The sequence below is a fragment of the Scyliorhinus torazame genome, chromosome 8, assembly GCF_047496885.1.
Source record: "Scyliorhinus torazame isolate Kashiwa2021f chromosome 8, sScyTor2.1, whole genome shotgun sequence".
Lineage (NCBI taxonomy): Eukaryota > Metazoa > Chordata > Chondrichthyes > Carcharhiniformes > Scyliorhinidae > Scyliorhinus > Scyliorhinus torazame.
This window is the reverse complement of record NC_092714.1, coordinates 258,175,374-258,203,372: the sequence shown is the minus strand read 5'-3', so window position 1 is coordinate 258,203,372 and position 27,999 is coordinate 258,175,374. Positions and strand designations below refer to the sequence as shown.

Here is a 27,999-nt window from a genome sequence, read left to right as displayed (position 1 = left end):
GTCCATGCTTTGAAGCACATTATCGTTGGAGCTTAACCCCAACTTTCATCACAAGGACTGCATTATATCTTGGGACAGACAATAAGTGCTGGCCTTGCCAATGATAGACCCACCCCATGAAAGAAAAGGAAAATAGATATTGCCCAGAAGCACATTTTTTGAAAACCGTTTTAAACTCCTAAAAACTAGCATGCTCAGTAAGGCCCTCAACTCAGATTGTTTAAATGAAACCTATTGCCAAATCAATAGAAGTGGACATAATAAAAACAGCTAAGGATGTCAACCATAATGTTTCTAAGAAAAAGGGGGTTCTCATTATGAGACTTCAAGAAAATGTTGAAGGATTTAATCAGGTGAAATTGCCAGCTGGAACAAAATGGCGCCCGAATAGTCAGGCCCAAGTCACACTCGATATTTGACCTAGGATTCATTTAAGTTCGACCAGTAAGCTGCACACGGGTACTGCTTTGAGCAATGTTGGGATAACTCCACATTATGTGGGTTTTTTTAAATTTTGTTTTGAAAGGAGTTTCCTGGTTTAATGGAGGCCTGCAGAGGATCCTTTAAAGTCCTAATTACACCCCATGTAGATCATGGGTATCCTGAAAACAACACACCTGGCACTGGCAAGGCTCCCAACACTGGGCTGTTCAGGGCATCCAAATCTTGTCAAGGTGCCTGAACAGACATTTGTCTTCCTATTTGTGTACACAAGTGGTCAATGTTTTATACCAGACAGTTTGGCCACTGTCCTGGATGGGTTGATGACCAATATTTTGTACTTTAATACTTACCTCAGTGAAGCACAAGCAGGGGCCTGTGCTCGTCTTTTCTCCATTTGCAACAGCCTCAAACTGACTGGGATACGGAAAAAGGTTGGTTTTCTGATTTGCTCCCATTTCCCCCAACCCTGTTGTCCCTCAAGCCTCGATGAATCTTTGCAACTGCGTCTGGTATTAGTGGTCACCGGCAGCGACCACTGTAAGAGTCCTTCCTGTTATTTCCTTTGTTCCCATTTCTTTTATTTTATTATTTTTGGCCTGTAAACCCATAAATGGGGTGTGCCTTTACCCCAAGTTAAAACAGCCTGCTTGCCGGGACACTGTGTTCCCAGATTTTGTATTTTGGAGAGGAGAAACCAGACTCCTCGGCACCGAGTGGATCGCAGGAACCAGCTTTGGAGGGACTCGGTTTGATTGGTGAACTGGCCACCAAAGAACAAACAAACAAAGAACAAAGAAATGTACAGCACAGGAACAGGCCCTTCAGCCCTCCAAGCCAGTGCCGACCATACTGCCCGACAACACCGGTGGGTTGGCCAGGGACAGTGTTCTGCCTGAAAACGGTGAGCGATTTGGTTCCTGCGTGATGCTTTCTGAGAGAACTCAGCAGACGTGTTTAGACTTTGGAAGTGAAAGGGACTCTCTCTTTCTCCTGCTCGTTGGAAATGAAAGAACTGCTCTATTGTGCTGAAAGCCATGAGTGCCCGACGCATCCTTTGCTGCAAACCTGAATTAATGCGGAGTCTGCAGAGAAGGTAGACAACATTGCCAGAGAAAACCATCTCAAGCCTGGAAGGAAGAAGTTGACTCTGCAGATAAAGTTACAAACTTGGTGACTGTAGTTTTAGGGCTCAGCCAAGGTCCTTGGGCATTTTAAATAAAGTCTAATTTCACCTGCATCGCAACTCCGGGTCAAGTGGGGCTGGAATTGACCTCGCACTGCCACTACCCCATGGTGTTGGGGTAGCACCCTAACAGAGGGTCTTCAGGTGCCAGCCCAGGACACTATTACTTCAGTCTGTACCAAATATGGAGGATGACACACTGCCAGCACAGTAATTATGTGCGGGCATTGGGTGTTTAGGTGTCTATCGCCTGTAAAACAAATGAGCTCTCAATGGATTTCTAGTTTAACATATTTTACAGAGATTTTGCGAGAATGAAGATGGGGAGTAATTTTAGTGGGGAAACAACATTTCCTTACAAGGTTCACTGTGGAATTGTCCTGTGTTTTGTTTGACCAGGAGAAGTCCAACATCTGGCTGTTGAGAAGAACCCCAGAGGCCGTCATGATCCCACTGCCAAACGGACGGTTCAGGGAGCTGCGGAACAGATAAACAAATAGGCGTTTTGACATTAATGCTCCCGCAGATTAGGCACAGTTCCAGCTCAACAGTGCATTTCAGAACCTTCCGGAAACATGGCTTTCCTTGCTCATCAATTAACATTTACGTCTGGCTGAATGGTGCGAGAGAATGTGAGACTTCTGCACTCGCACCTTTCACTATTCCTGAAGTACTTCATGTGCAATTAATGCTTTTGAAGAGCAATGTCTCAACAGTATGAGATGGTGGATCAGTTAGTGAAGCCCAGGGCTTACAATAACTCAGGACTCAAAACATTTCTCCACAACATCTACATCAAATAGAGCAGCACAGTAAGCAGTGGTTAGCACAGTTGGTTCACAGCTCCAGGGTCCCAGGTTCGATACCCGGCCTGGGTCACTGTCTGTGCGGAGTCTGCACGTTCTCCCAGTGTGTGCGTGGGTTTCCTCCGGGTGCTCCGGTTTCCTCCCACAGTCCAAAGATGTGCAGGTTAGGTGGATTGGCCACACTAAATTGTCCTTAGTGTCCAAAATTGCCCTTAGTGTTGGGTGGGGTTACTGGGTTATGGGGATAGGGCGGAGGTGTGGGCTTGGGTAGAGTGCTCTTTCCAAGAGCCGGTGCAGACTCGATGAGCCGAATGGCCTCCTTCTGCACTGTAAATTCTATGAAAAAAAAAATACATCACCTGCCCAAACTTCAAATCATCACCATAAATGTGTTTCAAAACATAGCGTATTTTGATAGGAAACGGTCCTATACAAATAAATGTATTATTACACTATGGTCAACAATAGTCACCAAAAGTCCTTGTGTAATTTTGTGCGATTAAGTCAGTTTCTTAAAAGGATGGGCTCAATTTAATCCGACTCCCCAAGGGTCCAAACATTTGTCTTAAAAAAAAATAATAATTCCCCCATTTTTTTTTACCTCACAACAGAAACAATGAAGTCATCAGGTCCTATGACGTGTACTTGGCTGGCAGAAGGACCTGTCTCGAGGGAGTAGAAGGGCAGATAGTGGGCAGGAGGGAACGCCACACTGTCGTTGATCAGCTGACGCAGAGATTTGGCTTCTGATTTGCTGGACATGCGGAGTGAAGGAGAAAACAAAGTTTAAGTTTTCAGCAGGACCGTGAGTTAAAATGGGTCACGTTTCCACAAAGGTTTGACCCAATCTTCTGCTGTAGCTTTGGTGTAAACGCCAGAGAAACAAAGGTGCAAAGCATCATCTAATCACATCATGGTGCAGCACAAACATTGAGACAGTGCGTTAGAAAGGCACATTTATCTTTACAATAATATATAGTGCGGAAAAGAGTGACAGGTTGTCGAAGCTTCTCATGTTGCACTCATCGGGACAAATGCAAGAATGCCAAATTTCAAAACAATTTATACTACAGAAGAAAGGGAGCTGATGGGTTGGCAAGCCAACTCTGATTGACCAAGGTATTGCCATGGAGAAAGACACAGGGAACTATGGTGCCCCAAGCTCTTGTCGAATCGAAAAAAAGACCAATGTTTTAACATATTCCTGTTGCTTGCAGAGAATGGGTCCCTGCGTATGAATCTACGTCACAACTATCAAGCATAAATAAACCACATTGGAGCTTGGTAGATTATCTCAAATCTGTTGTTGGTGCAGATATCACGGACATCTTTAACCTGTCCCCACCTGCTTCAAGAAGACCACCATCATACCGGTACCAAAGAAGAACCAGGTAACGTGCCTCAATGACTACCGACCAGTGGTCCTGACGTCAGTCGTAATAAAGTGCTTCGAGAGGTTGATCATGAAGCGCATCACCTCCATACTCCCAGAACGCCTTGATCCACTGCAATTCACATACCGCTGCAACCGGTCCACATCAGACACCATTTCCCTGGCCCTACACTCATCCCTAGAGCATCTCGAAAACAAGGACTCCTACATTAGACTCCTATTTATTGACTACAGCTCCGCCTTCAACACCATAATCCCAGCCAAGCTCATATCAAAGCTCCAAAACCTAGGACTTGGCTCCCCAATCTGCAACTGGATCCTCGATTTTCTGACCAACAGACCACAATCAGTAAGAATGAACAACAACACCTCCTCCACAATAGTCCTCAACACCGGCGCCCCGCAAGGCTGCGTACTTAGCCCCCTACTCTACTCCCTGTACACACACGACTGCGTGGCAAAACTTGGTTCCAACTCCATCTACAAGTTTGCTGACGATACGACCATAGTGGGCCGGATCTCGAATAACGATGAGTCCGAATACAGGAGGGAGATAGAGAACCTAGTGGAGTGGTGTAGCGACAACAATCTCTCCCTCAATGCCAGAAAAACTAAAGAGCTGGTAATTAACTTCAGGAAGCAAAGTACTGTACACACCCCTGTCAGCATCAACGGGGCCGAGGTGGGGATAGTTAGCAGTTTCAAATTCCTAGGGGTGCACATCTGCAAAAATCTGTCCTGGTCCACCCACGTCGACGCTACCACCAAGAAAGCACAACAGCGCCTATACTTCCTCAGGAAACTAAGGAAATTCGGCATGTCCACATTGACTCTTACCAACTTTTACAGATGCACCACAGAAAGCATCCTATCAGGCTGCATCACAGCCTGGTATGGCAACTGCTCGGCCCAGGACCGCAAGAAACTTCAGAGAGTCATGAACACCGCCCAGTCCATCACACGAACCTGCCTCCCATCCATTGACTCCATCTACACCTCCCGCTGCCTGGGGAAAGCGGGCAGTATAATCAAAGATCCCTTCCACCCGGCTTACTCACTCTTCCAACTTCTTCCATCGGGCAGGAGATACAGAAGTCTGAGAACACGCACGAACAGACTCAAAAACAGCTTCTTCCCCACTGTCACCAGACTCCTTTATGACCCTCTTATGGACTGATTTCATTAACACTACACCCTGTATGCTTCATCCGATGCCAGTGCTTTTGTAGTTACATTGTATATGTTGTGTTGCCTTATTATGTATTTTCTTTTATTCCCTTTTCTTCTCATGTACTTAATGATCTGTTGAGCTGCTCTCAGAAAAATACTTTTCACTGTACCTCGGTACACATGACAATAAACAAATCCAATCCAATCCAATATTGGCACAATCGGGATTGTTCAGCAAGTGCTGCCCAATCACAGAATGACATCTAACAGTAGATGTTTTGTTTTGGGTTTTGCAAGCCTGGGCTGGTGATACGCGGTGTGCACTCTGCCGATTACAAATAAACGAGGGAACATGCTGTTTGATTCGATCAGCTGAGCAATGGCCTAAAGCAATACTCTGAAAATGGACTCTTCAGGCAGGTCGGCGAGTTTTAGACGCCTCATTACCAACACACAGCTTTGAAATCAATAAAAAGATTTTGCACAAAATTGGGGTTGTAAGACTCAAACTCTTTGGAATGTTCTTTTTAAAACAATGAAATCACTCACTTGAGCATCTGCTCTGTCGTCTGAGTAATCGTGGAATTAAAGAAGGGGTCACCAAGACTGCTCGCCAAGGCTAAAGCAATTTTCAGCGACTGGGGGAAAAAGAATTGAAGGATTAGCAGGATCCACAGAGAATACAAAATACTTTCACTTTGTGCTTTCTGGATTGTCAGCAGGATGTGTCATGGATCAGGAAGGCATACACTCATAGCACAAGTCTTCAGCAACCCCGAATCCTCACTTCACCATGACCAGCCGTTATTGCAGACACATACACTTGCCTTCTGGAACATTCCCTTCAACTTTCTCTGCCTTGCCATCCCCTCCATGTGCAAATGGTTCCTAAAGATCTTTCCCTTCAACAGGAGCTTTCAGACATTCCCACAAATGTAACTTTCCCCTAGTCGGCTGTCCATGTTTCAGGTCGTTCTGCCCGCTGAAGGATTCAGAGACATTGACCAGAAGTTTCCTCTTTTGTCCGTCATGATTCCAGACGAGGAGGAAGCAACTTAAAAGGGACACAAAAGCCACTAAGATCGGAGATGGGTATTCTTTAAAGCCTTGGCTTGGCCAAAACATTCTCTTCTGTGGCCTCCAAAAAACTTCCCAATGAAATTCTATAAGCTAACATTTCTGATTGCCTTCTCCTGCCCAACCTCTTTGGCAGGAAACACAGGCATTGAACGTCTCCATTAGCCGATGGTTGGAAACTAATACCTTCCCGTGACAAAAGACAGACAAAAAAGTATATTTTCAATTTAATTTTGAAACATTTTTAGCAAATTGTGTTTATATAAATTTCCATGTGCATTATAATGGTAGCAATCTTTGTTCAGTTTTGACTGATTAACAGGTGTCCTTTCGGAATTGCTTATAAAACCTGGAATGTTCACTCTAAAACTAGTTGAATGGTAATGCCGTGCCAAGCCCCGACTCCTACCTCAGTGAGTACGTGATAGGTCAGATTCCTGCTTGCCTGGGCCGTTATGTTAAATTGCTCCAAAATGTTGAGGGCAGAAACAAGCGCAGCTCCTGCGTGTGGGGGTGGAGCAGCGAGCACAAAATGACCTGTAAAAAAAAAAAATAAGATCGTAAAATGTCGTTTAAAAAATACTTTCATTTATATGGAGTCCTTCCCGACTGTGACATTATACAAATGTACAGCATATGAAGAGTTAATGTTATGTTACGCCTAGCCACTAGAGGGAGCTAAGGGACAGTACCATAAATTGCACTGGCTCTTCAGCCAAGTGGAGGAGATTAGACGGAGCTGACAAAGATAAGATTCATACGTTTATTGCAGAGTTAATTAAGATTTAATAGTCATAATTGAAGATAAAGATAGTGTTAGCGAGTGTAGTTTAAGTCTTACCTGTATGTTTGCTATTCAGAATGTGTCGAACTCATTTAATAGTGTTAATAAAATTAGTATAGTTCTTCAAAAGAGCTTTGTGTATCTTTGTGATCACAATGCCTTTCATCATAGAAACCCCTCACAAAGATCACCACAGCGACCATCCGATCTCCCAAAGAGCTTTAAAGCCTATGAACCACACTGTTGTAACATGGGAAATGTGGCAGCCATTTTGTACACAGCCAAAACGTGATGGAGACCAGAAAAATCAGGCTTTTCTTTGTGAGATGTCGAGAGATGGATAAATATTGGCCAGGACACCAAGGATAATTCCCCAGCTCTTCTCCAAAATAGTGCCATGGAATATTTTACATCCACCCAGGAAAGGTTTGACAATGCAGAGCGCTTTCGGTACTGCACTAACCTTGATATTTGGGCTCAAGCCCTCGAGTGGAATTTGAACTCAGAACCTCGTGACTCCGAGTTGAGAGTGATACCAGCGTAGCCACAGCTGACACTCAGTTGAGGTTAACGAGGGTGAAAGGGGAGCAACTTCCCAATGAAATTCTATGAGCTAACATTTCTGATTGCCTTCTCCCGCCCAACCTCTTTGGCAGGAAACACAGGCTAGTTAGCAATCATGGTGAAATTTGGCACGAAATTTCAGGCTTTCTTCAGAACTAAGAAATAACAAATATATCAAGAGAATTTATGAGAATGAATGAAAAACAGACAGCCACAATGATAATGTTTTGTGGAATGATTGGTGGTTGATAAGACAATGTGGCACCTTTTCTTTCAATGAAAGCATTGGGAGGACTATCCACTAAAAAAAGGTACAAAAGAAATTGCATTTATATAGCACCTCTCATGAACTCAGGACATCCCAAAGTGCTTTACAACAATCTAGTCACAGTTATAATGTAGGTTTCAGTTATGAAGGCGGCAAAAAGAAGAACCATTTGACTAGAATATTGCTCTTTTTCAAATCTTGTCATTGGTTTGCTGACATGCACCCAAGGCCTTCTCCATTCCACCAACATAGAACATAGAACAGTACAGCACAGAACAGGCCCTTCAGCCCTCAATGTTGTGCCGAGCATCATCCTCTTGAACTCCCCTTCCGTTCAACAAAAATGCCAGGGGTTGATGGACTTCCACAAAAGGTCGAGACTATGCGGCACAGTAGCACAGTGGTTAGCACAGTTGCTGCGCAGCTCCAGGGTCCGAGGTTCGATTCGCGGCTTGGGTCACTGTCTGTGCGGGATCTGCACGTTCTCCCAGTGTCTGCGTGGGTTTCCTCCGGGTGCTCCGGTTTCTTCCCACAGTGCAAAGATGTGCAGGTTAGCCATGGATTGGCCCAGCTAAATTGCCCTTGGTGTCCAAAAAGGTTAGGTTACGGGGATAGGGTGGAGTTGTGGGCTTGGGCGGGGTGCTCTTTCCAAGGACCGGTGCAGACTCATTGCGCTGAATGGCCTCCTTCAGCACTGTAGATTCTACGATAATCTATGCCTTCAGCTGCCTCTGCAACCTGCCACTCTCTCCAGTACTTTGGGCAAATTCTTCCAATCTTCCCAGCTGCCCTAGCCATGAACCCGCATCTTCTAGATTCTGTTCCGCCTTCTGCCTCGTCTCACTGAGTTCATCCTGTCCATAAAGACTCTCAATCCTATTCCAGCCAAACTGCTGATCACCTAACTTATCTCCACGGGCCCCATGTTAGCTGTTAATGGTTCCCTCTCTGCCACCTTCAATCTGATTCCATCTCCCCTCTTCCCGCCCTCCTTATAAACTACCACTTAAGCTCCAACCTCCCTTTCTTCTCCAAAAATATGAATGTTGAAAGAGGCAGTTCATCCAGCTGGAAAAATAATTTAATGTTTCCAATTTCTCTGCTGGTGCACAGAAAAATAATTAAAATGAACACGAGCACACACTCTTGCTGCCTCTGTTGGATTGTAACCCACCGTTGAGCCCGTCAGTTCAGCACACGCAGAGGATGGGCCTAAATCTGTGCCTACCTTTTCTGGAACTCCCTTGTTTGAATCCCTCCAATCCCTGCCCTGCAATAATACTGAAATGATTCCAATGAAAGTCACAAATGACATTCATTATGGTAAACTATTCCTCTTCCATCTTTCCTTACTCCTTTCCAGTCTCAAACACAACTGACCATACTATCCCCCTCAAACACCTTTCCTCCAGCATCCTGCCTACCCGGTAGAGATGCCTGTCATGATATGCAGACACACACGTAATGATATACAGACAAGCAGCTAATGGACACAGAGAACAGGACATGCCCAATAAGCAGTCAGGACACTCAGGGGTGAGATCGGACTATAAAAGACACGAGGCACTCACACTCCGCCTCTTTCCACTGATGAACATCTAGAGAGTCAGTCAAGGGCGTTGTTACAATCTCACACCTCCACCACGTGGCTAAGAGCTAGTCTGGTTCAGTCAGACAGAGTAACCACACTTAAGTTAGCAGAGAGTCGAACTCACAGAAAACTGTACTAACTGTGCTTTTAGTTCAATAAACCTGATGGAACTAACTTCAAGGTCTGGAGTATCTTTCTGATCTAAGCTGCATCCAGTTGCAGCCAGTGTTAGAGCAGTGTACCTAACACGACAGTGCCCTTGCTTGGTTCCAATCTTACAACATAGCCAGAGAATCACTTACAAAAAACTTCCTTCACACTCACGTGCCATCTCGCAAGGATCTGCCCTTGGCCCCTTTGTTTCTCACCTACCGGTTGCTCCTCGTTGATATCGCCCAAAGAATCATCATCATCAGGTTCCCCAAGTACGTTGAAAACACTGAGCTCCATCTCACCACCATTTCCCTGGACCTTTTCACTGTCTGAGCTGTTAGACTGCCTGTCAAATATCATTTACTGATGAAAAGGAATTTTCTCCAACTAAATATTGCAATTACTAATCATCTTGTTACAAACTCTGATGCCAGGTCACCGTTTCCATACTTGGCAACGGTCTAAAGATGAACAAGATGGCCCACAATCTTGGTGTCTTATTTGACCTTGAGTTGAGTTTCTGACCACATATCAGTGCCATCGCCAAGACTGCCTAGGCACACCTCCATTAAATCGCCCTACTCAACCATGCCTTGTCACCTCTAGATGAGACTATTAGAATGCTCTCATGACCAACCTCCATTCGCGGAGGCTGTTACGGGAATTGAACCGTGCTGCTGGCCTGCCTTGGTCTGCTTTCAAAGCCAGCGATTTAGCCCTGTGCTATTTTGTGGCGTCTTCTCCAGATGCAAGGGCGGGAGTGGGAGGGTTGCCATTTCGGTTAGCGACAACTCATTTTAAGTATTTAGGGTTGGGAAAGATGTTGACGTAGCATAAGCTGCTTCCTTGATGTGCACTCTGACAAAGGAAGGTCAGACTTGGAGATAGCTTTAGCACGTTTATTAAACTATCAACAATTCTCCTACTTGGATTTGACTCTACTGTTAATCCTGCTATAGCTACTCAGACTGACGAACCAGTCTGCTACAATCCACGAGGTGGGTGTGATGTTCAATCAACCCTGTGTCTGTACTCACTGAGTGTCTCCACTGGAAAGAGTCTGAGCATGTGTGCTGTGTTCTTATATATGGGTTGGTATAATGCCCTCCTGTGGTAGTGTCACCTTTGTGTGTATCTTGAATGCCCATTGGTCGTGTCCTATCTTACTGACCTGTTGGTTGACTGTCATAGTGTCATGTCTCTGGTGCTCCCTCTAGTGTCTAGCTAGGTGTAGTGTATGTACATTAACCCTTTGTGTACTTACAGTGATGTATATCACCACACATTCTTCCACCCACAATAAACTCACACTCATCCAAAACTCCCTTGTCCATATCTGAATGTGCTGCCAGTCTCACAGCCCTATCACTCCAGTGCTTGCTGACCTATACTGGCTTCCCTCCAACAACACCACAAACGTGAAATCCTCATCCTGGTTTTCCAATCTCTCTATAGTCTCACCCCTCCCAATCTTCTCCAACCCTACAAGCTGTGACCTTCTTGAGGACAATTAAAGATGGGCAATAAATGTTGGCCTAGCCAGTGATGCCTACACCAAGATCTCTGCGCTCCTCTAATTCTGATCTCTTGCACATACACAATTTTAATTTCTCCACCATTGTGGCCTTGGTTCCAAGCGCTTGAATCCGTCACCCCTACTTTCCCTCCCAAATCTCTTTGCCTCTCTACCTGCTTTTCCTTGTTTAAAAGATCGTTATAAGTTGCCTCTTTGACTAAGCTTTTCTGATATCTCCTTCAGTGGCTTGTTTATTGATATTGCTCATTTAACACCTTGGGGCATTTTGCTACATTAAAAGTGTGAATAATTTAGCTTGTTGTTTTTGAACAGGGAGGCAGGACTTCAGTTTAATGCCTTAGCTGTAATATGGCACCTCAGGTAGTGCAGCACTTTCCCGGTTCAGTATGGGTAACAGCCAAAACTACATGCTCAAGGCCTGGACCTGATCTGGAACTGACAACCTGGGAAATGTTGCTGCCAACAACTGATCCAAACTAATAGCATAATTCCCTGAAGAAATCTGATCCTATAATTCATGCACAAAGATAAGAAAATTCTGAATTCTAGGTTCAGATTCAATTAACCCTTCCCAACCGATGAAGAGAGATCAGTTCAGACCTTGGTACGATCCTTCAACGGGCTTCTCGATAATCACGCTGTAATTGGCAAAATCCTCAACAGAGACTACTCCACCTTTACTCCGAACCTGAAGAGAAACAAAGGCAAAGAGAGTCAGTCCTAAGGGCTCCAGCAAGACTAAATTCCTGGCATGGACATCCATTCTATGAACTGCAGTTGAATCCCAAAGAGGAACAATCATAACTACTTCAGCAAGAAATGCAAAGCTGGGATTTGGAAATAACACTTTTGAGACCAGTTGCCCACAGAATTTGCCCAATGGACAGTAGTGAAGCAGAGAGTGTGTTAAGTTTTTAGCCATTGCTGCAGCACATAAGGGGTGGGATTCTCTGACCCCGGGCTGGGTTGGAGAATCGCCGGGCCGGGCATGATTCACGCGACGCCGCCCCAACGCTGGTCTGTCGATTCTCCGGTCACCGGAGAATCGGCGGCATTGGCGCCGGTCGGGGGCCGTTCTATGCGCCGCCCCCGGCGATTCTACGCGCGGGATGGGCCGAGTGGCCACCGAGATAAGCAGAGTCCCGCCGACGCCGTTCACATGTGGTCCAACCCGGTGGGACCTCGGCGTCCATCCTGCGGCGGGCGGCCCGGTGAGGGGAGGGAGGGGTCCTACCCGGGGGGGGGCTCCACCATGGCCTGGCCTGCGAACGGGGTCGACCGATCAGCAGGCCGGCTTCTCCTGGTGGATGCCTCTTTTACTCCGCGCCAGGCCCCTGTAGCTGTACGCCATGTTGTGTCGGGGCCGGCGCAGAGAAGGAAACTAGCGCGCATGCGCGAGTTTGCGCCGGCCGCAGTGCACATGCGCAGACCCACGGCGCCAGTTTGGTGCTGGTATCGACAGCTGGAGATGCGCGAGTCGCTCCAGTGCCGTGCTGGCCCCCTGTAGGGCGCAGGATCGCTGATCCTGGGCGCCTGTTGACACCGTCGTAAAACGCGACACCGTTTACGACGGCATCAACACGGCCTTAGGATCAGAGAATCCGCCCAAGATTCCTACAGAATAAGTTACTAAGTCACAATATTTGATTAGCAGTTGTGTGTTTAACTGGAGTTAACTGCTTCATAAAGATTAAACAAGTCTAAATTTTAATAAGTACAATAAACAATCGAGGGTGTCCTTGGGCTTGAAAAATTTATGATATCAGAAATAACTTTGTACCTCAGAAGCCATCTCTTCTGTGACATTTCCATTGTAAAATGCCGAGACACCCTCGGAGCCAACTGCATTGAAAATGGCTACGAGATCCAAACGTTTCATGAAAGCTCCTGGTTGTAATGGTTGTCCCTGTGGCAGAAAGGTTTCACAGAACGTATCCGACATATTTTTGTCCTTTACTTGATCAATTGCTTTAGCTGCAATAATGGAAGCCAAAAAGAAATGTTAGCCGATTAAATCACAGCAATAAAGGATCTTGATTCACTTCAAATTATTTCCAGAGAAAATAAATATTTCCAGAGAAAGAAACAAACAAAAAAAAAAAAAAGAGATTTCACTAGTTAGAGAGCGGTGTACTGATGTTTTAATTACCCTTCTTACTGGCTACCTAGGAATGCACTAAAATCAAATTTCAGAGTTCACCTGATTGACTTATTAAATGGGAAAGGAACATTTGACTCCAAGACATTTTCACTTTGTACATCTCTCTTCGATCATGCTCTCTCCCCACCTCATTCTCAGACTTTTTCTGTCTCTCCCAATAGCAGAAGGTTGGAAAGAGTAAAAACAGTTCAATTGTTATGGGACAGATTAATCCAGCTTGCCCATCCCCACCCCCTCCTCCCCAATTCATTGCTCAGGGATTCCCCAGATCCATCCCTCAAGACTACCATGTTTCTCCAGCTAGCTTGCTCAGTTATCAAAGATTCCACCTTTTCGTCACATCCAGATCTCCAAAATGAATTGCTGGTTCTCCCTATTGCTTCAGGCCACAGTCCATAGAAACCCTAAGCTAGTGCATATCAGAAACAGAGATGGCATGGTGGCACAACGGCCAGCACTGCTGCCTCACAGCTCCAGGGACCCAGGTTCAATTCTGGCCTCGGGTGACTGCCCGTGTGGAGTTTGCACCTCCTCCCAGTGTCAGCGGGTTTCCTCCGGGTGCTCCGGTTTCCTCCCACAGTCCAAAGATCTGCAGGTTAGGTGGATTGGCCATGCTAAATGACCCCTTAGTAGGGTTACGGGGATAGGGTGGAGGTGTGGGCTTAAGTGGGGTGCTCTTTCCATAAGACCATAAGACATAGGATCAGAATTAGGCCACTCAGCCCATCGAGTCTGCTCCGCCATTCAATCATGGCTGATATTTTTCTCATCCCCATTCTCCTGCCTTCCAAGGGCTGGTGCAGACCTGGTGGGCCAAATGACCTCCTTCTGCACTGTAGGGATTCTATGATTCTAAATCCGAACCAGCAAATCGTCCAAAACGCAATCATCTCCAGTACCCTGTGCCATTTACAGCAGAACATTCTAGGTGCAGATCGGCTGTAGCAGTCACCGACATACCCACTGAAACCTGGTCAAACACCCCAGATGATGAACATGGTCATCTTTGCTTCGAAGAAAAAACGAGGTGACATCAGTAATATGCTCAAAATAGTCAAATGCTTATCTGGAGATAGCGGATTCACACAAACTTCTACACCTACAAGATTCTCTGCTCTCCAAAAACTTAACCTTTCAGAAATGTCCTCACATCCTATAACTCCTGGATCACTCTAACCTTTCCAAGCCCCTCTGGACACTTGAGATTCATTCAATGCCCTTTTTTAAAATCAATAAGATTCTCATCTCTTAGAGAGGAATCACAGGTTCCCTGTCGCAGCAGCATGCTGCATTTAATTCCATATTGTTATTATACCTACCAAGTTCTTGTGTAATATTGAAACCTTCTTGTGCAACCTTTGCTGCTGCAGCCATTAATTCAGACCAGGAGATTCTGGAAAAATTTAAAACAAAATAACAGGAATGTTTTGTGACAGTCTTGAATAGTTCATGCACTTCCTGTTCAGAAACCTTATCCCCTAATGCCACAATTCTTTGGGCAATATTTACCATTGTAAATTGCCATGACTATATTCCCTATTCAACTTTCATATGTAAACAGTCACAATATGGCTGCAGTCTCTGTTCACTCTGTGAAACCAGTTCCTGAAGACTACCTCCTAAAAGCATCACTTTCTTTCATGTATGAAAAGCTTTTGCTAACCAACTAGTAACCAAGGGTATTAAGGAATATGGAGTTAGGTCACAAAATGGCCATAATTTAATTACCTAGTTGTACCGGCTCAAGGGGCCAAATGGCCTCTGTAGTATTAGGGTCCGGCACACAAAGGGTTAACGTGGGACTGAAGTACAGTTTCACGCACAGTGATATAAGGGAATGCATGACCCACAACTAGAGGCGAGTGTGGTGCTTTAGACAGAGCAATGTGCAGAAGCAAGCAGGGAGACAGCTCCCAGCTTGGACCTTTATTATATCTTTGTACATCGTTTCTAGTAATTAATAAATATTTACTGTCAAATTACCGAGACTTTCAATACCTGAATAACACCTATCGAACTGCACCCAACACCTTGCAACAGCCTCCTCTTGTTTCTATGTTCCTATGACTTTAGGCAATACCACTGGCAATTTAATAGCACCATACAAAACAGCAGATATTTTTAGATTATCAATCTTATACAAGCATTTGCTTAATTATAATGTTCTGAAATTACACAAAAGCAGGATTTCTAAAGTACAGCTTTGGCTGAAGTCGTTTGACTGCTTATTGATCATTCTACAGTTTTGTGCGCATACGGTAGGTTAGCACACAGTCTTTTCAACTCCGTTTGAATTCCAATTTTCCAAGTCCCTTTCCATGGGGAAGAAAACAAATCATTCCCTTTAACTCTGTTGAATCAAGTTCAGTGAATTAAACCCCATCTCACTGGATTATTTCAGTGGGAGACTTTGTAACCCTAGCTACAAGGTTGGGTAAAATAAATTCACAAAGGAAATGGGGCCTTGCTCTCAATTTGTTTCCCTGTTCCACTGTCCCACAATGCTATGGTTTTTTCAGCTGCTGTTGAAAATCTGCTCCCTGCTCCCCCCCGCCCCCCCACCTCCTCATGGAATGGAGTAGGTGCGGGCAGTCAAGTTTCAGTTCCTGTTGGACATGAGTCAGATCATAAAAGTGCCTACAACTTGGCAAAATGGCAATTTCAAATCAGAAAAATTGTTGAGGTGTGAAATGTAGTCCAGTGTGTCCTTCCAAGAATAGCATCCAAGACGAGTTGCTGGAACAGAACCACTGGAGATTTGGCCTGGAGCAGCTGCATGATCTTTCTTTATTCCATATTCCCGCTTGTTCTTACACTCGATTGGATACAGATGCCATATTGGAAAAATACTCCAAATCTAACGCTGATGGAGCTCATCTTGCTAAACGTAAAAACTTTTAGCAAAATCCTTGGGCAATAATTTCAGTTGGGTTCAGCTTTCTTCACAAATTTTCTCTCCTCTCATTTTAAATATAGTTTTCTTTCCGATCGTTTCTACGGCATACCTCTTTCAAATTTTAAAGTATTTGAATTTTAATACACCACCCCACCACTCATACTGGTGATGGGACGTGCATCAAAAACACTGGTTTGCAGCTCACTGGAAATCAGCCGCAAAGGGTGATTTTTCAGGGATACCGGAGATTTGGGATTCAGTCAAACTCAACCAACCAATCTTGGATGTGACTTTTTAAAAACGATGCTTATTTTCCAGTGCCGTTTTGAACTTTGGGCCCAGTTGCAAGGTCTGCTCGCAACTCTACAAAATAAAAAATAATACAGCTCCTTCAATGTAATTATTTCTGGAGAAAAAGATAATCCTACAGAATCCTATAGGATTGGAACAAGATGCCAGGGTCCAACTTCTCAACCAAACTAATGAAGAGGAGCCAAATATTTGGAAACAATTCAAACACAAATTGATGTGGTCATGGAACAGAAATCTCTATTACTAAATGTTCTCCGGTGCAATGTTTACCTGCCATAGAGTTGGTGGGCCTGATGCAATCCTTGTAACATACCTGGGACAGCTACCAAGAGACCAGGCTGCATAGAGAAAGAAAGAAGACATCAACTACATATAGTGGAGGCCTGTTAAGACTAATCCTTTAGTCTTAAGGAGTCTTCCAAAATGTTCAATTTTCTCCAAAGGCATTGTCCTCTTTAAATGAAGGGCAGAGCACCACACTCCTCAGACATCTCCATAGCTGCTATCAGCAATTCTCACTGGCTGTCCCACCAGGTGAGGCTTCAGCAGTAAAGAAGAGAAGAATACATCACGTCAATGGTGTCCGCAGGCAGCCCTTAAAAGAAATTGGAATTTTTGCCCCCCTATTTAGGGCAAGAGCTCAGATGCAAAACAAAACTGCAATTTAAACTCAAGAGTCCTAGTTGGAAGTCAACGTTTTAAGTCGGTAGCAAATAAATTATCCTGCAGTGTTCATGTTATGCATTTCACCAATTGCGCTGACACATAGTGAAATCCAATGTCACACCTTCAAGTGGATTTTCTGAAGACTTGAGTTAATTTGTAAAGGCATTAAAAATAAAAGAATGATATTCTGACCATGGACTGCATTCTCAAGTGAATATAGTTCATGTGGAAATAAGTGGTTTGAAGAAACTCAAGCATTTAACACCAAGCTGTTTTTATTCCCTTCTCTAGGCATTGACATATCATTCATCATCCCTAAAAGGATTAACAGACAGCTTTTCCATACAAAGCAGCAGTCATCACTTGTCTGGATGAGTGCAGCTCCAACCATCATTTACAGTTTGCTTCTATCATGCGTATATTAAAGTTGCACATTATAACTAATGGAACACTGTCACTCCTCGAATAAACAAACACAAGCAAGAGGCCGGCGGCAGCGCAAACCTTGTCCTCCCAGCTGTGTGCCAACATCTGCTCTTCAACTTCTGCTGGAGCCGTCTCTCGAAAGTCCACAACGAAGCTCTCATTCTTCCGGATATCATGAACTAACATTACACCTCCCCTGCAAAAAGCAACGAGAAAGGGCATCATTCCTGCAAATTCCTAATGAGCCAAATTCAGACATACATTTATCTATTCATGTCAGTGGGGCAGCACGGTGGCGCAGTGGTTAGCACTGCTGTCTCACGGCACTGAGGTCCCAGGTTCGATCCCAGCCCGTGTGGAGTTCGCACATTCTCTCCGTGTTTGCGTGGGGGATTTGCCCCCACAACCCAAAGATGTACGGGGTAGGTGAATTGGCCAGGCTAAATTGGCAAAAATGAATTGGGTCATCTAAATTTATACAAAAAAACTATATATGTCAGCATTCTTCCATCCAGGATGATCGACAGGGAGAAAACGATCTAATTCAGATGGACTGTCTTCATATGGCGCACCTTTGCTGATGGTTGAGGAGGCCAATCCTCGAGAGGTAGGTTCTGCCACAAATGCTGCTGCTACATGTCATTGTGGGTTGTTATTTTTTGGTATTGGTGCCAGTTGGCGAGCCGCTGTAGCAATGGCAATGCACCCCTGACTGCAGGAGGTGGCGCCGTTTTCCTGTCATCGGCTAACGATTCTCCATGTCCAATAATCAATGTTTAGAGCCTTTGTGTGACGCTTACAAGCTGCCTTGCTCCAGCTACCTCACCATGCAGAAAAGTCTTTGGGTACACAACCAGCTTCCACTGATGTCCTGTGGAAATGCCTGAGTAAACATAGCCTCCTCTGTTTGTTGAGTGCTAACAAACTTGGGAGCTCAGCCTTTATGAGGACTGCCACATTTGTCATTTTATATCACCAGGCTATACCCAGAGAGCGATGATGGAAATTATTGAGTTTCTTTCCTTGATATGTATACGTTGCTTCTTTATAAATTTAGAGTGCTCAATTAATCTTTTCCATTTAAGGGCAATTTAGCGTGGCCAATCCACCTACCCTGCACATCTTTGGGTTGTGGGGGAGGAACACATGCAGACACGGGGAGAATGTGCAAACTCCACAAGGACAGTGACCCAGAGCCGGGATCGAACCTGGGACCTCGGCGCCGTGAGGCAGCAACGCTAACGACTGCGCCACCGTACTGCCCTTTGATATTTGCAAGTTCTCCATGTTTCATAGCCATACAGCAAGGTGCTGGCAACACCATCAGATTGGGCTTAAGGGTCAGCTTGATGTTATTCCATGTGTGTTTTGGGAACTGACCAAAGGTGGTAGCTACTCTCCCTATGCAAACATCAGGTTGTTGCATATGGTTAAATCTCACGCCAATTCCAAAATTGGCTTGACGACAGAAGACAGGTGGTTATAACATAGAACATACAGTGCAGAAGGAGGCCCTTCGGCACATCGAGTCTGCACCGACCCACTTAAGCCATCACCTCCACCCTGTCCCCTTAACCCAATAACCCCTCCTATACTTTTTTGGGACACTAAAGGCAATTTAGCATGGCCAATCCACCTAACCTGCACGTCTTTGGACTGTGGGAGGAAACCGGAGCACCCGGAGGAAACCCACGCAGACACGGGGAGAACGTGCAGACTCCGCACAGACAGTGACCCAGCAGGGAATCGAGCCTGGGACCCTGGCGCTGTGAAGCTACACTGCTAGCCACGTGTGCTACCGTGCTGCCCTAATATATAGAGAATTGTTTTTCAAACTGGAGGCCTGTGACCAGCGGTGTGCCTCAGGGATCGGTGCTGGGTCCACTGTTATTTATGAGATATATATATATATATATATATATATATGTATATAAATGATGGGAATATGAGAGTCATGATTAGTAAGTTTGCAGATGACACCAAAATTGGTGGCATAGTGGATAGTAAAGAAGGTTATCTAGGATTGCAACAGATCTTTGATCAATTGGGTCAGTGGGTCGATGAATGGCAGATGGAGTTTAATTTAGGTAAATGTGAGGTGATGCAGTTTGGTAGATCGAATTGGGGCAGGACCTACTCAGTTAATGGTAGGGAGTTGGGGAGAGATATAGAACAAAGAGATCTAGGAGAACAAGTTCATAGCTCCTCCTAGAAAGTGGAGTCACAGATTGACAGGGGGGTGAAGAATGCATTCAGCATGCTTGGTTTCATTGGTCAGAACATCGAATACAAGAATTGGGAAGTCTCGTTGAAATTGTACAAGACATTAGTAAGGCCACACTTGGAACACTATGTACAGTTCTGATCACCCTATTATAAAAAGGATATTATTAAACTGGAAAGAGTGCAGAAACGATTGACTAGGATGCTACCGGGACTTGACAGCTTGAGTTATAAGGAGAGGCTGGATAGACTGGGACTTTTTCCCTGGAGCGTAGGGGGCTTCGGGGTGATCTTATAGAAGTCTATAAAATAAAGAGGGGCATAGATAAGGTAGATAGTCAACATCTGTTCCCAAAGGTAGGGGAGTCTAAAACTAGAGGGCATAGGTGTAAGGTGTGGAGATGCCAGCGTTGGACTGGGGTGAGCACAGTAAGAAGTCTTACAACACCAGGTTAAAGTCCAACAGGTTTGTTTCAAACACTAGCTTTTGGAGCACTCCTGAGGAAGGAGCAGTGCTCCGAAAGCTAGTGTTTGAAACAACCCTGTTGGACTTTAACCTGGTGTTGTAAGACTTCTTATAGGTGTAAGGTGACAGGGAAGAGATACAAAAGGATCCAGAAGGGCAATATTTTCACACAGAGGGTGGTGAGTGCCTGGAAGGAGCTGCCAGAGGCAGTAGTAGAGGAGGGGACAATTTTGTCTTTTAAAAAGCATTTAAACAGTTATATGGGTAAGATGGGTATGGAGGGATATGGGCCAAATGCAGGCAATTGGGACTAGCTTAGTGATAGAAACAGGGCGGCATGGACATTGGGCCGAAGGGTCTGTTTCCATGCTGTAAACCTCTATGACTCTAAGTTTTGCATCTGCCATACAAAATACTGCAAATGCTGGAATCTGAAACAAGAACAGAGGACGCTGGAAAAACTTAGCTTAAAAAAACTTCTCTCCTAATAGATGATGGTAGACCTGTTTTTCCAGCATCCTCTGTTCTTATCTCTTAGTATCATTGAGATTGGTAACATGGCGCCAGCTTTGTTGGGCCATGAGCCATTTTGGGCCTTTTAGGAACTGGGCTGAGATTTGTTTCACTTTAAACTTTTACAACAACTTGCATTTCTATAGGGTCGTTAGCGTAGAAAACATTCAGCTGGGTGAAGGGAACAGATCCAAGGACATCTGACATGTGGGAGACTTTCAAATGTCAGTTGAAAGGAATTCAGGACCGGCATGTTCCTGTGAGGAAGAAGGATAAATATGGCAAATTTCAGGAACCTTGGATAACAAGAGATATTGTAGGTATCGTCAAAAAGAAAAAGGAGGCATTTGTCAAGGCTAGAAGACTGGGAACAGACAAAGCCTGTGTGGAATATAAGGAAAGTAGGAAGAAACTTAAGCAAGGACTCAGGGGGGCTAGAAGGGGTCGCGAAAAGCCATTGGCAAATAGGGTTAAGGAAATCCCAAGGTTTTTACACGTACATAAAAAGCAAGAGGGTAGCCAGGGAAAGGGTTGGCCCACTGAAGGACAGGGGAAGGAATCTATGTGTGGAGCCAGAGGAAATGAATACTTTGCATCAGTATTCACCAAAGAGAAGGAATTGGTGGATGTTGAGTCTGGAGAAGGGTGTGTAGATAGCCTGGGTCATATTGAAATCCAAAAAGATGAGGGCGTCTTGAAAAATATTAAGGTGGATAAGTCCCCAGGGCCTGATGGGATCTACCCCAGAATACTGAAGGAAGAAAGAGAGGAAGTTGCTAAGGCTTTGACAGAAATCTTTGGATCCTCACGGTCTTCAGGTGATAACATAAGAACATAAGAACTAGGAGCAGGAGTAGGCCATCTGGCCCCTCGAGCCTGCTCCACCATTCAATGAGATCATGGCTGATCTTTTGTGGACTCAGCTCCACTTTCCGGCCCGAACACCATAACCCTTAATCCCTTTATTCTTCAAAAAACTATCTATCGTTATCTTAAAAACATTTAATGAAGGAGCCTCTACTGCTTCACTGGGCAAGGAATTCCATAGATTCACAACCCTTTGGGTGAAGAGGTCCCTCCTAAACTCAGTCCTAAATCTACTTCCCCTTATTTTGAGGCTATGCCCCCTAGTTCTGCTTTCACCCGCCAGTGGAAACAACCTGCCCGCATCTATCCTATCTATTCCCTTCATAATCTTATATGTTTCTATAAGATCCCCCCTCATCCTTCTAAATTCCAACGAGTACAGTCCCAGTCTACTCAACCTCTCCTCGTAATCCTACCCCTTCAGCTCTGGGATTAACCTAGTGAATCTCCTCTGCACACCCTCCAGTGCCAGTACGTCCTTTCTCAAGTAAGGAGACCAAAACTGAACACAATACTCCAGGTGTGGCCTCACTAACACCTTATACAATTGCAGCAGAACCTCCCTCGTCTTAAACTCCTTCCCTCTAGCAATGAAGGACAAAATTCCATTTGCCTTCTTAATCACCTGTTGCACCCGAAAACCAACTTTCTGCGACTCATGTACTAGCACACCCAGGTCTCTCTGCACAGCTGCATGTTTTAATATTTTAGCATTTAAATAATAATCCCTTTTGCTGTTATTCCTACCAAAATGGATAACCTCACATTTGTCAACATTGTATTCCATCTGCCAGACCCTAGCCCATTCACTTAGCCTATCCAAATCCCTCTGCAGACTTCCGGTATCCTCTGTACTCTTTGCTTTACCACTTATCTTAGTGTCGTCTGCAAACTTGGACACATTGCCCTTGGTCCCCAACTCCAAATCATCTATGTAAATTGTGAACAGTTGTGGGCCCAACACTGATCCCTGAGGGACACCACTAGCTACTGATTGCCAACCAGAGAAACACCCATTAATCCCCACTCTTTGCTTTCTATTAATTAACCAATCCTCTATCCATGCTACTACTTTCCCCTTAATGCCATGCATCTTTATCTTATGCAACAACCTTTTGTGTGGCACCTTGTCAAAGGCTTTCTGGAAATCCAGATATACCACATCCATTGGCTCCCCGTTATCTACCGCACTGTTAATGTCCTCAAAAAATTCCACTAAATTAGTTAGGCACGACCTGCCCTTTATGAACCCATGCTGCGTCTGTCCAATGGGACAATTTCCATCCAGATGCCTCGCTATTTCTTCCTTGATGATAGATTCCAGCATCTTCCCTACTACCGAAGTTAAGCTCACTGGCCTATAATTACCCGCTTTCTGCCTACCTCCTTTTTTAAACAGTGGTGTCACGTTTGCTCATTTCCAATCCGCCAGGACCACCCCAGTCTAATGAATTTTGGTAAATTATCACTAGTGCATTTGCAATTTCCCTCGCCATCTCTTTTAGCACTCTGGGATGCATTCCATCAGGGCCAGGAGACTTGTCTACCTTTAGCCCCATTAGCTTGCCCATCACTACCTCCTTGGTGATATCAATCCTCTCAAGGTCCTCACCTGTCATAGCCTCATTTCCATCAGTCACTGGCATGTTATTTGTGTCTTCCACTGTGAAGACCGACACAAAAAACCTGTTCAGTTCCTCAGCCATTTCCTCATCTCCCATTATTAAATCTCCCTTCTCATCCTCTAAAGGACCAATATTTACCTTAGCCACTCTTTTTTGTTTAATGTATTTGTAGAAACTTTTACTATCTGTTTTTATATTCTGAGCAAGTTTACTCTCATAATCTATCTTACTCTTCTTTATAGCTTTTTTAGTAGCTTTCTGTTGTCCCCTAAAGATTTCCCAGTCCTCTAGTCTCCCACTGATCTTTGCTACTTTGTATGATTTTTCCTTCAATTTGATACTCTCCCTTATTTCCTTAGATATCCACGGTCGATTTTCCCTCTTTTTACCGTCCTTCCTTTTTGTTGGTATAAATCTTTGCTGGGCACTGTGAAAAATCACTTGGAAGGTTCTCCACTGTTCCTCAACTGTTTCACCATAAAGTCTTTGCTCCCAGTCTACCTTAGCTAGATCTTCTCTCATCCCATTGTAATCTCCTTTGTTTAAGCACAAAACACTAGTGCTTGATTTTACCTTCTCACCCTCCATCTGTATTTTAAATTCCACCATATTGTGATCGCTCCTTCCGAGAGGATCCCTAACTATGAGAACAAACAAAGAACAAAGAACAAAGAAATGTACAGCACAGGAACAGGCCCTTCGGCCCTCCAAGCCCATGCCAACCATGCTGCCCGACTAAACTACAATCTTCTACACTTCCTGGGTCCATATCCCTCTATTCCCATCCTATTCATGTATTTGTCAAGATGCCCCTTAAATGTCACTATCGTCCCTGCTTCCACCACCTCCTCCGGTAGCGAGTTCATGGCACCCACTACCCTCTGCGTAAAAAACTTGCCTCGTACATCTACTCTAAACCTTGCCCCTCTCACCTTAAACCTATGCCCCCTAGTAATTGACCCCTCTACCCTGGGGAAAAGCCTCTGACTATCCACTCTGTCTATGCCCCTCATAATTTTGTATACCTCTATCAGGTCTCCCCTCAACCTCCTTCGTTCCAGTGAGAACAAACCGAGTTTATTCAACCGCTCCTCATAGCTAATGCCCTCCATACCAGGCAACATTCTGGTAAATCTCTTCTGCACCCTCTCTAAAGCCTCCACATCCTTCTGGTAGTGTGGCGACCAGAATTGAACACTATACTCCAAGTGTGGCCTAACTAAGGTTCTATACAGCTGCAACATGACTTGCCAATTCTTATACTCAATGCCCCGGCCAATGAAGGCAAGCATGCCGTATGCCTTCTTGACTACCTTCTCCACCTGTGTTGCCCCTTTCAGTGACCTGTGGACCTGTACTCCTAGATCTCTTTGATTTTCAATACTCTTGAGGGTTCTACCATTCACCGTATATTCCCTACCTGCATTAGACCTTCCAAAATGTATTACCTCACATTTGTCCGGATTAAACTCCATCTGCCATCTCTCCGCCCAAGTCTCCAAACAATCTAAATCCTGCTGTATCCTCCGACAGTCCTCATCGCTATCCGCAATTCCACCAACCTTTGTGTCGTCTGCAAACTTACTAATCAGACCAGTTACATTTTCCTCCAAATCATTTATATATACTACAAACAGCAAAGGCCCCAGCACTGATCCCTGTGGAACACCACTGGTCACAGCCCTCCAATTAGAAAAGCATCCTTCCATTGCTACTCTCTGCCTTCCATGGCCTAGCCAGTTCTGTATCCACCTTGCCAGCTCACCCCTGATCCTGTGTGACTTCACCTTTTGTACTAGTCTACCATGAGGGACCTTGTCAAAGGCCTTACTGAAGTCCATATAGACAACATCCACTGCCCTACCTGCATCAATCATCTTAGTGACCTCCTCGAAAAACTCTATCAAGTTAGTGAGACACAACCTCCCCTTCACAAAACCGTGCTGCCTCTCACTAATACGTCCATTTGCTTCCAAATGGGAGTAGATTCTGTCTCGAAGAATTCTTTCCAGTAATTTCCCTACCACTGAAGTAAGGCTCACCGGCCTGTAGTTCCCGGGATTATCCTTGCTTCCCTTCTTAAACAGAGGAACAACATTGGCTATTCTCCAGTCCTCCGGGACATCCCCCGAAGACAGCGAGGATCCAAAGATTTCCGTCAAGGCCTCAGCAATTTCCTCTCCAGCCTCCTTCAGTATTCTGGGGTAGATCCCATCAGGCCCTGGGGACTTATCTACCTTAATATTTTTTAAGACACCCAACACCTCTTCTTTTTGGATCTCAATGTGACCTAGGCTATCTACACACCCTTCTCCAGACTCAACATCTACCAATTCCTTCTCTTTGGTGAATACTGATGCAAAGTATTCATTTAGTACCTCGCCCATTTCCTCTGGCTCCACACATAGATTCCCTTGCCTATCCTTCAGTGGGCCAACCCTTTCCCTGGCTACCCTTTTGCTTTTTATGTACGTGTAAAAAGCCTTGGGATTTTCCTTAACCCTATTTGCCAATGAGATCCTGAATCAATCCTGTTTCTTTACACAGGACCAGATCTAGGACCGCTTGTTCCCTCGTAGGTTCCATTACATACTGTTCGAGGAAACTATCGCGGATACATTCTATAAACTGCTCCTCAAGGCTGCCTTGACCGACCTGGTTAAACCAATCGACATGTAGATTAAAATCCCCCATGATAACTGCTGTACCATTTCTACATGCATCTGTTATTTCTTTGTTTATTGCCTGCCCCACCATAATGTTACTATTTGGTGGCCTATAGATTACTCCTATCAGTGACTTTTTCGCCTTACTATTCCTGATTTCCACCCAAATGGATTCAACCTTATCCTCCATAGCACCGATGTCATCCCTTACTGTTGCCCGGATGTCATCCTTAAATAACAGAGCTACACCACCTCCCTTACCATCCACTCTGTCCTTCCGAAAAGTTTGATACCCTCGGATATTTAACTCCCAGTCGTGACCATCCTTTAACCATGTTTCAGTAATGGCCACTAAATCATAGCGATTCACGATGATTTGCGCCATCAACTCATTTACCTTATTCCGAATACTACGAGCATTCAGGTAAAGTACACTTATGTTGGCTTTTTTACCTCTGTTCTTAATCTTAACACCTCGATCAGTAACCTCTCCTAAGTTATATTTCCTCTTAACTTTTCTCCTAATTTTCCTTGTCGTTGAACCCATATCTTAATGTTTTCACTTCCCGTTTTATTTCTTTTAGTATTCCTGGTCCTATTCACTGAGCTCCCCTCAGTCACTGTACCTTGTACTGTCGCCCTTTTTGATTTTTGACTATGGCTTCTCTGCCTTACACTTTCCCCCTTACTGCCTTTTATTTCTGTCCCTGTTTTACTACCTTCCAACTTCCTGCACCGGTTCCCATCCCCCTGCCACATTAGTTTAAACTCTCCCCAACAGCTCTAGCAAACACCCCCCCCCCGAGGACATCGGTTCCAGTCCTGCCCAAGTGCAGACCGTCCGGTTTGTACTGGTCCCACCTCCCCCAGAACAGTGATGTTCCGGGAGACTGGAGAATAGCCAATGTTGTTTCTTTGTTTAAGAAGGGTAGCAAGGATAATCCAGGGAACTACAGGCCGGTGAGCCTTACGTCAGTAGTAGGGAAATTACTGGAGAGAATTCTTCGAGACAGGATCTACTCCCATTTGGAAGCAAGTGGACGTATTAGCGAGAGGCAGCGTGGTTTTGTGAAGGGGAGGTCATGTCTCACTAGCTTGATCAAGTTTTTCAAGGAGATCACAAAGATGATTGATGCAGGTAGGGCAGTGGATGTTGTCTATAGGGACTTCAGTAAGGCCTTTGACAAGGTCCCTCATGGTAGACTGGTACAAAAGGTGAAGTCACATGGGATCAGAGGTGAGCTGGCAAGATGGATACACAATGGCTAGGTCATAGAAGGCAGAGAGTAGCAATGGAAGGGTGTTTTTCTGATTGGAGGGCTGTGACTAGTGGTGTTCTGCAGGGATCAGTGCTGGGACCTTTGTTCGTATATGATTTGGAGTAAAATGTAACTGGTCTGATTAGTAAATTTGCAGACGACACAAAGGTTGGTGGAATTGCGGATAGCGATGAGGACTGTCAGAGGATACAGCAGGATTTAGAGGATACAGCAGGATTTAGATCATTTGGAGACTTGGGCGGAGAGATGGCAGATGGAGTTTAATCCGGACAAATGTGAGGTAATGCATTTTGGAAGGTCTAATGCAGGTAAGGAATATACAGTGAATGGTAGAACTCGCAAGAGTATTGACAGTCAGAGAGATCTAGGTGTACAGGTCCACAGGTCACTGAAAGGGGCAACACAGGTGGAGAAGGTAGTCAAGAAGGCATACGGCATGCTTGCCTTCATTGGCCGGGGTATTGAGTTTAAAAATTGGCAAGTCATGTTGCAGCTATATAGAACCTTAGTTAGGCCACACTTGAAGTAGAATGTTCAATTCTGGTCGCCACACTACTCGAAGGATGTGGAGGCTATAGAGTGGGTGCAGAAGAGATTTACCAGGACGTTGCTTGGTATGGAGGGCATTAGCTATGAGGAGAGGCTGAATAAACTCGGTTTGTTCTCACTGGAACGACGGAGGTTGAGGGGGCGACCTGATAGAGGTCTACAAAATTATGAGGGGCATAGACAGAGTGGATAGTCAGAGACTCTTTCCCAGGGTAGAGGGGTCAATTACTAGGGGGCATAGGTTTAAGGTGCGAGGGGCAAAGTTTAGAGGATATGTATGCGGCACGTTTTTTCTACACAGAGGGTAGTGGGTGCCTGGAACTCGCTGCCGGAGGAGGTGGTGGAAGCAGGGACGATAGTGACATTTAAGGGGCGTCTT

At 44.9% G+C, this 27,999-nt stretch overlaps 1 protein-coding gene across 2 annotated transcripts in view; it reads right to left on the bottom strand.

Annotated features, from left to right (window-relative positions):
- Positions 1–27,999, bottom strand: part of LOC140428561 (glutathione hydrolase 7) — a 73,633-nt gene that overhangs the window by 18,430 nt on the left and 27,204 nt on the right. For both annotated transcript variants that reach the window (XM_072515169.1, XM_072515170.1), the window contains exons 4-12: positions 17,510–17,627; positions 16,610–16,677; positions 14,451–14,524; positions 12,751–12,944; positions 11,571–11,658; positions 6,483–6,610; positions 5,546–5,634; positions 3,035–3,187; positions 1,987–2,104 (exon numbers count right to left, since the gene is read on the bottom strand). In XM_072515169.1, coding sequence (XP_072371270.1) covers positions 1,987–2,104; positions 3,035–3,187; positions 5,546–5,634; positions 6,483–6,610; positions 11,571–11,658; positions 12,751–12,944; positions 14,451–14,524; positions 16,610–16,677; positions 17,510–17,627 — 1,030 coding nt within the window. The remainder of the gene's footprint in view (positions 1–1,986; positions 2,105–3,034; positions 3,188–5,545; positions 5,635–6,482; positions 6,611–11,570; positions 11,659–12,750; positions 12,945–14,450; positions 14,525–16,609; positions 16,678–17,509; positions 17,628–27,999) is intronic.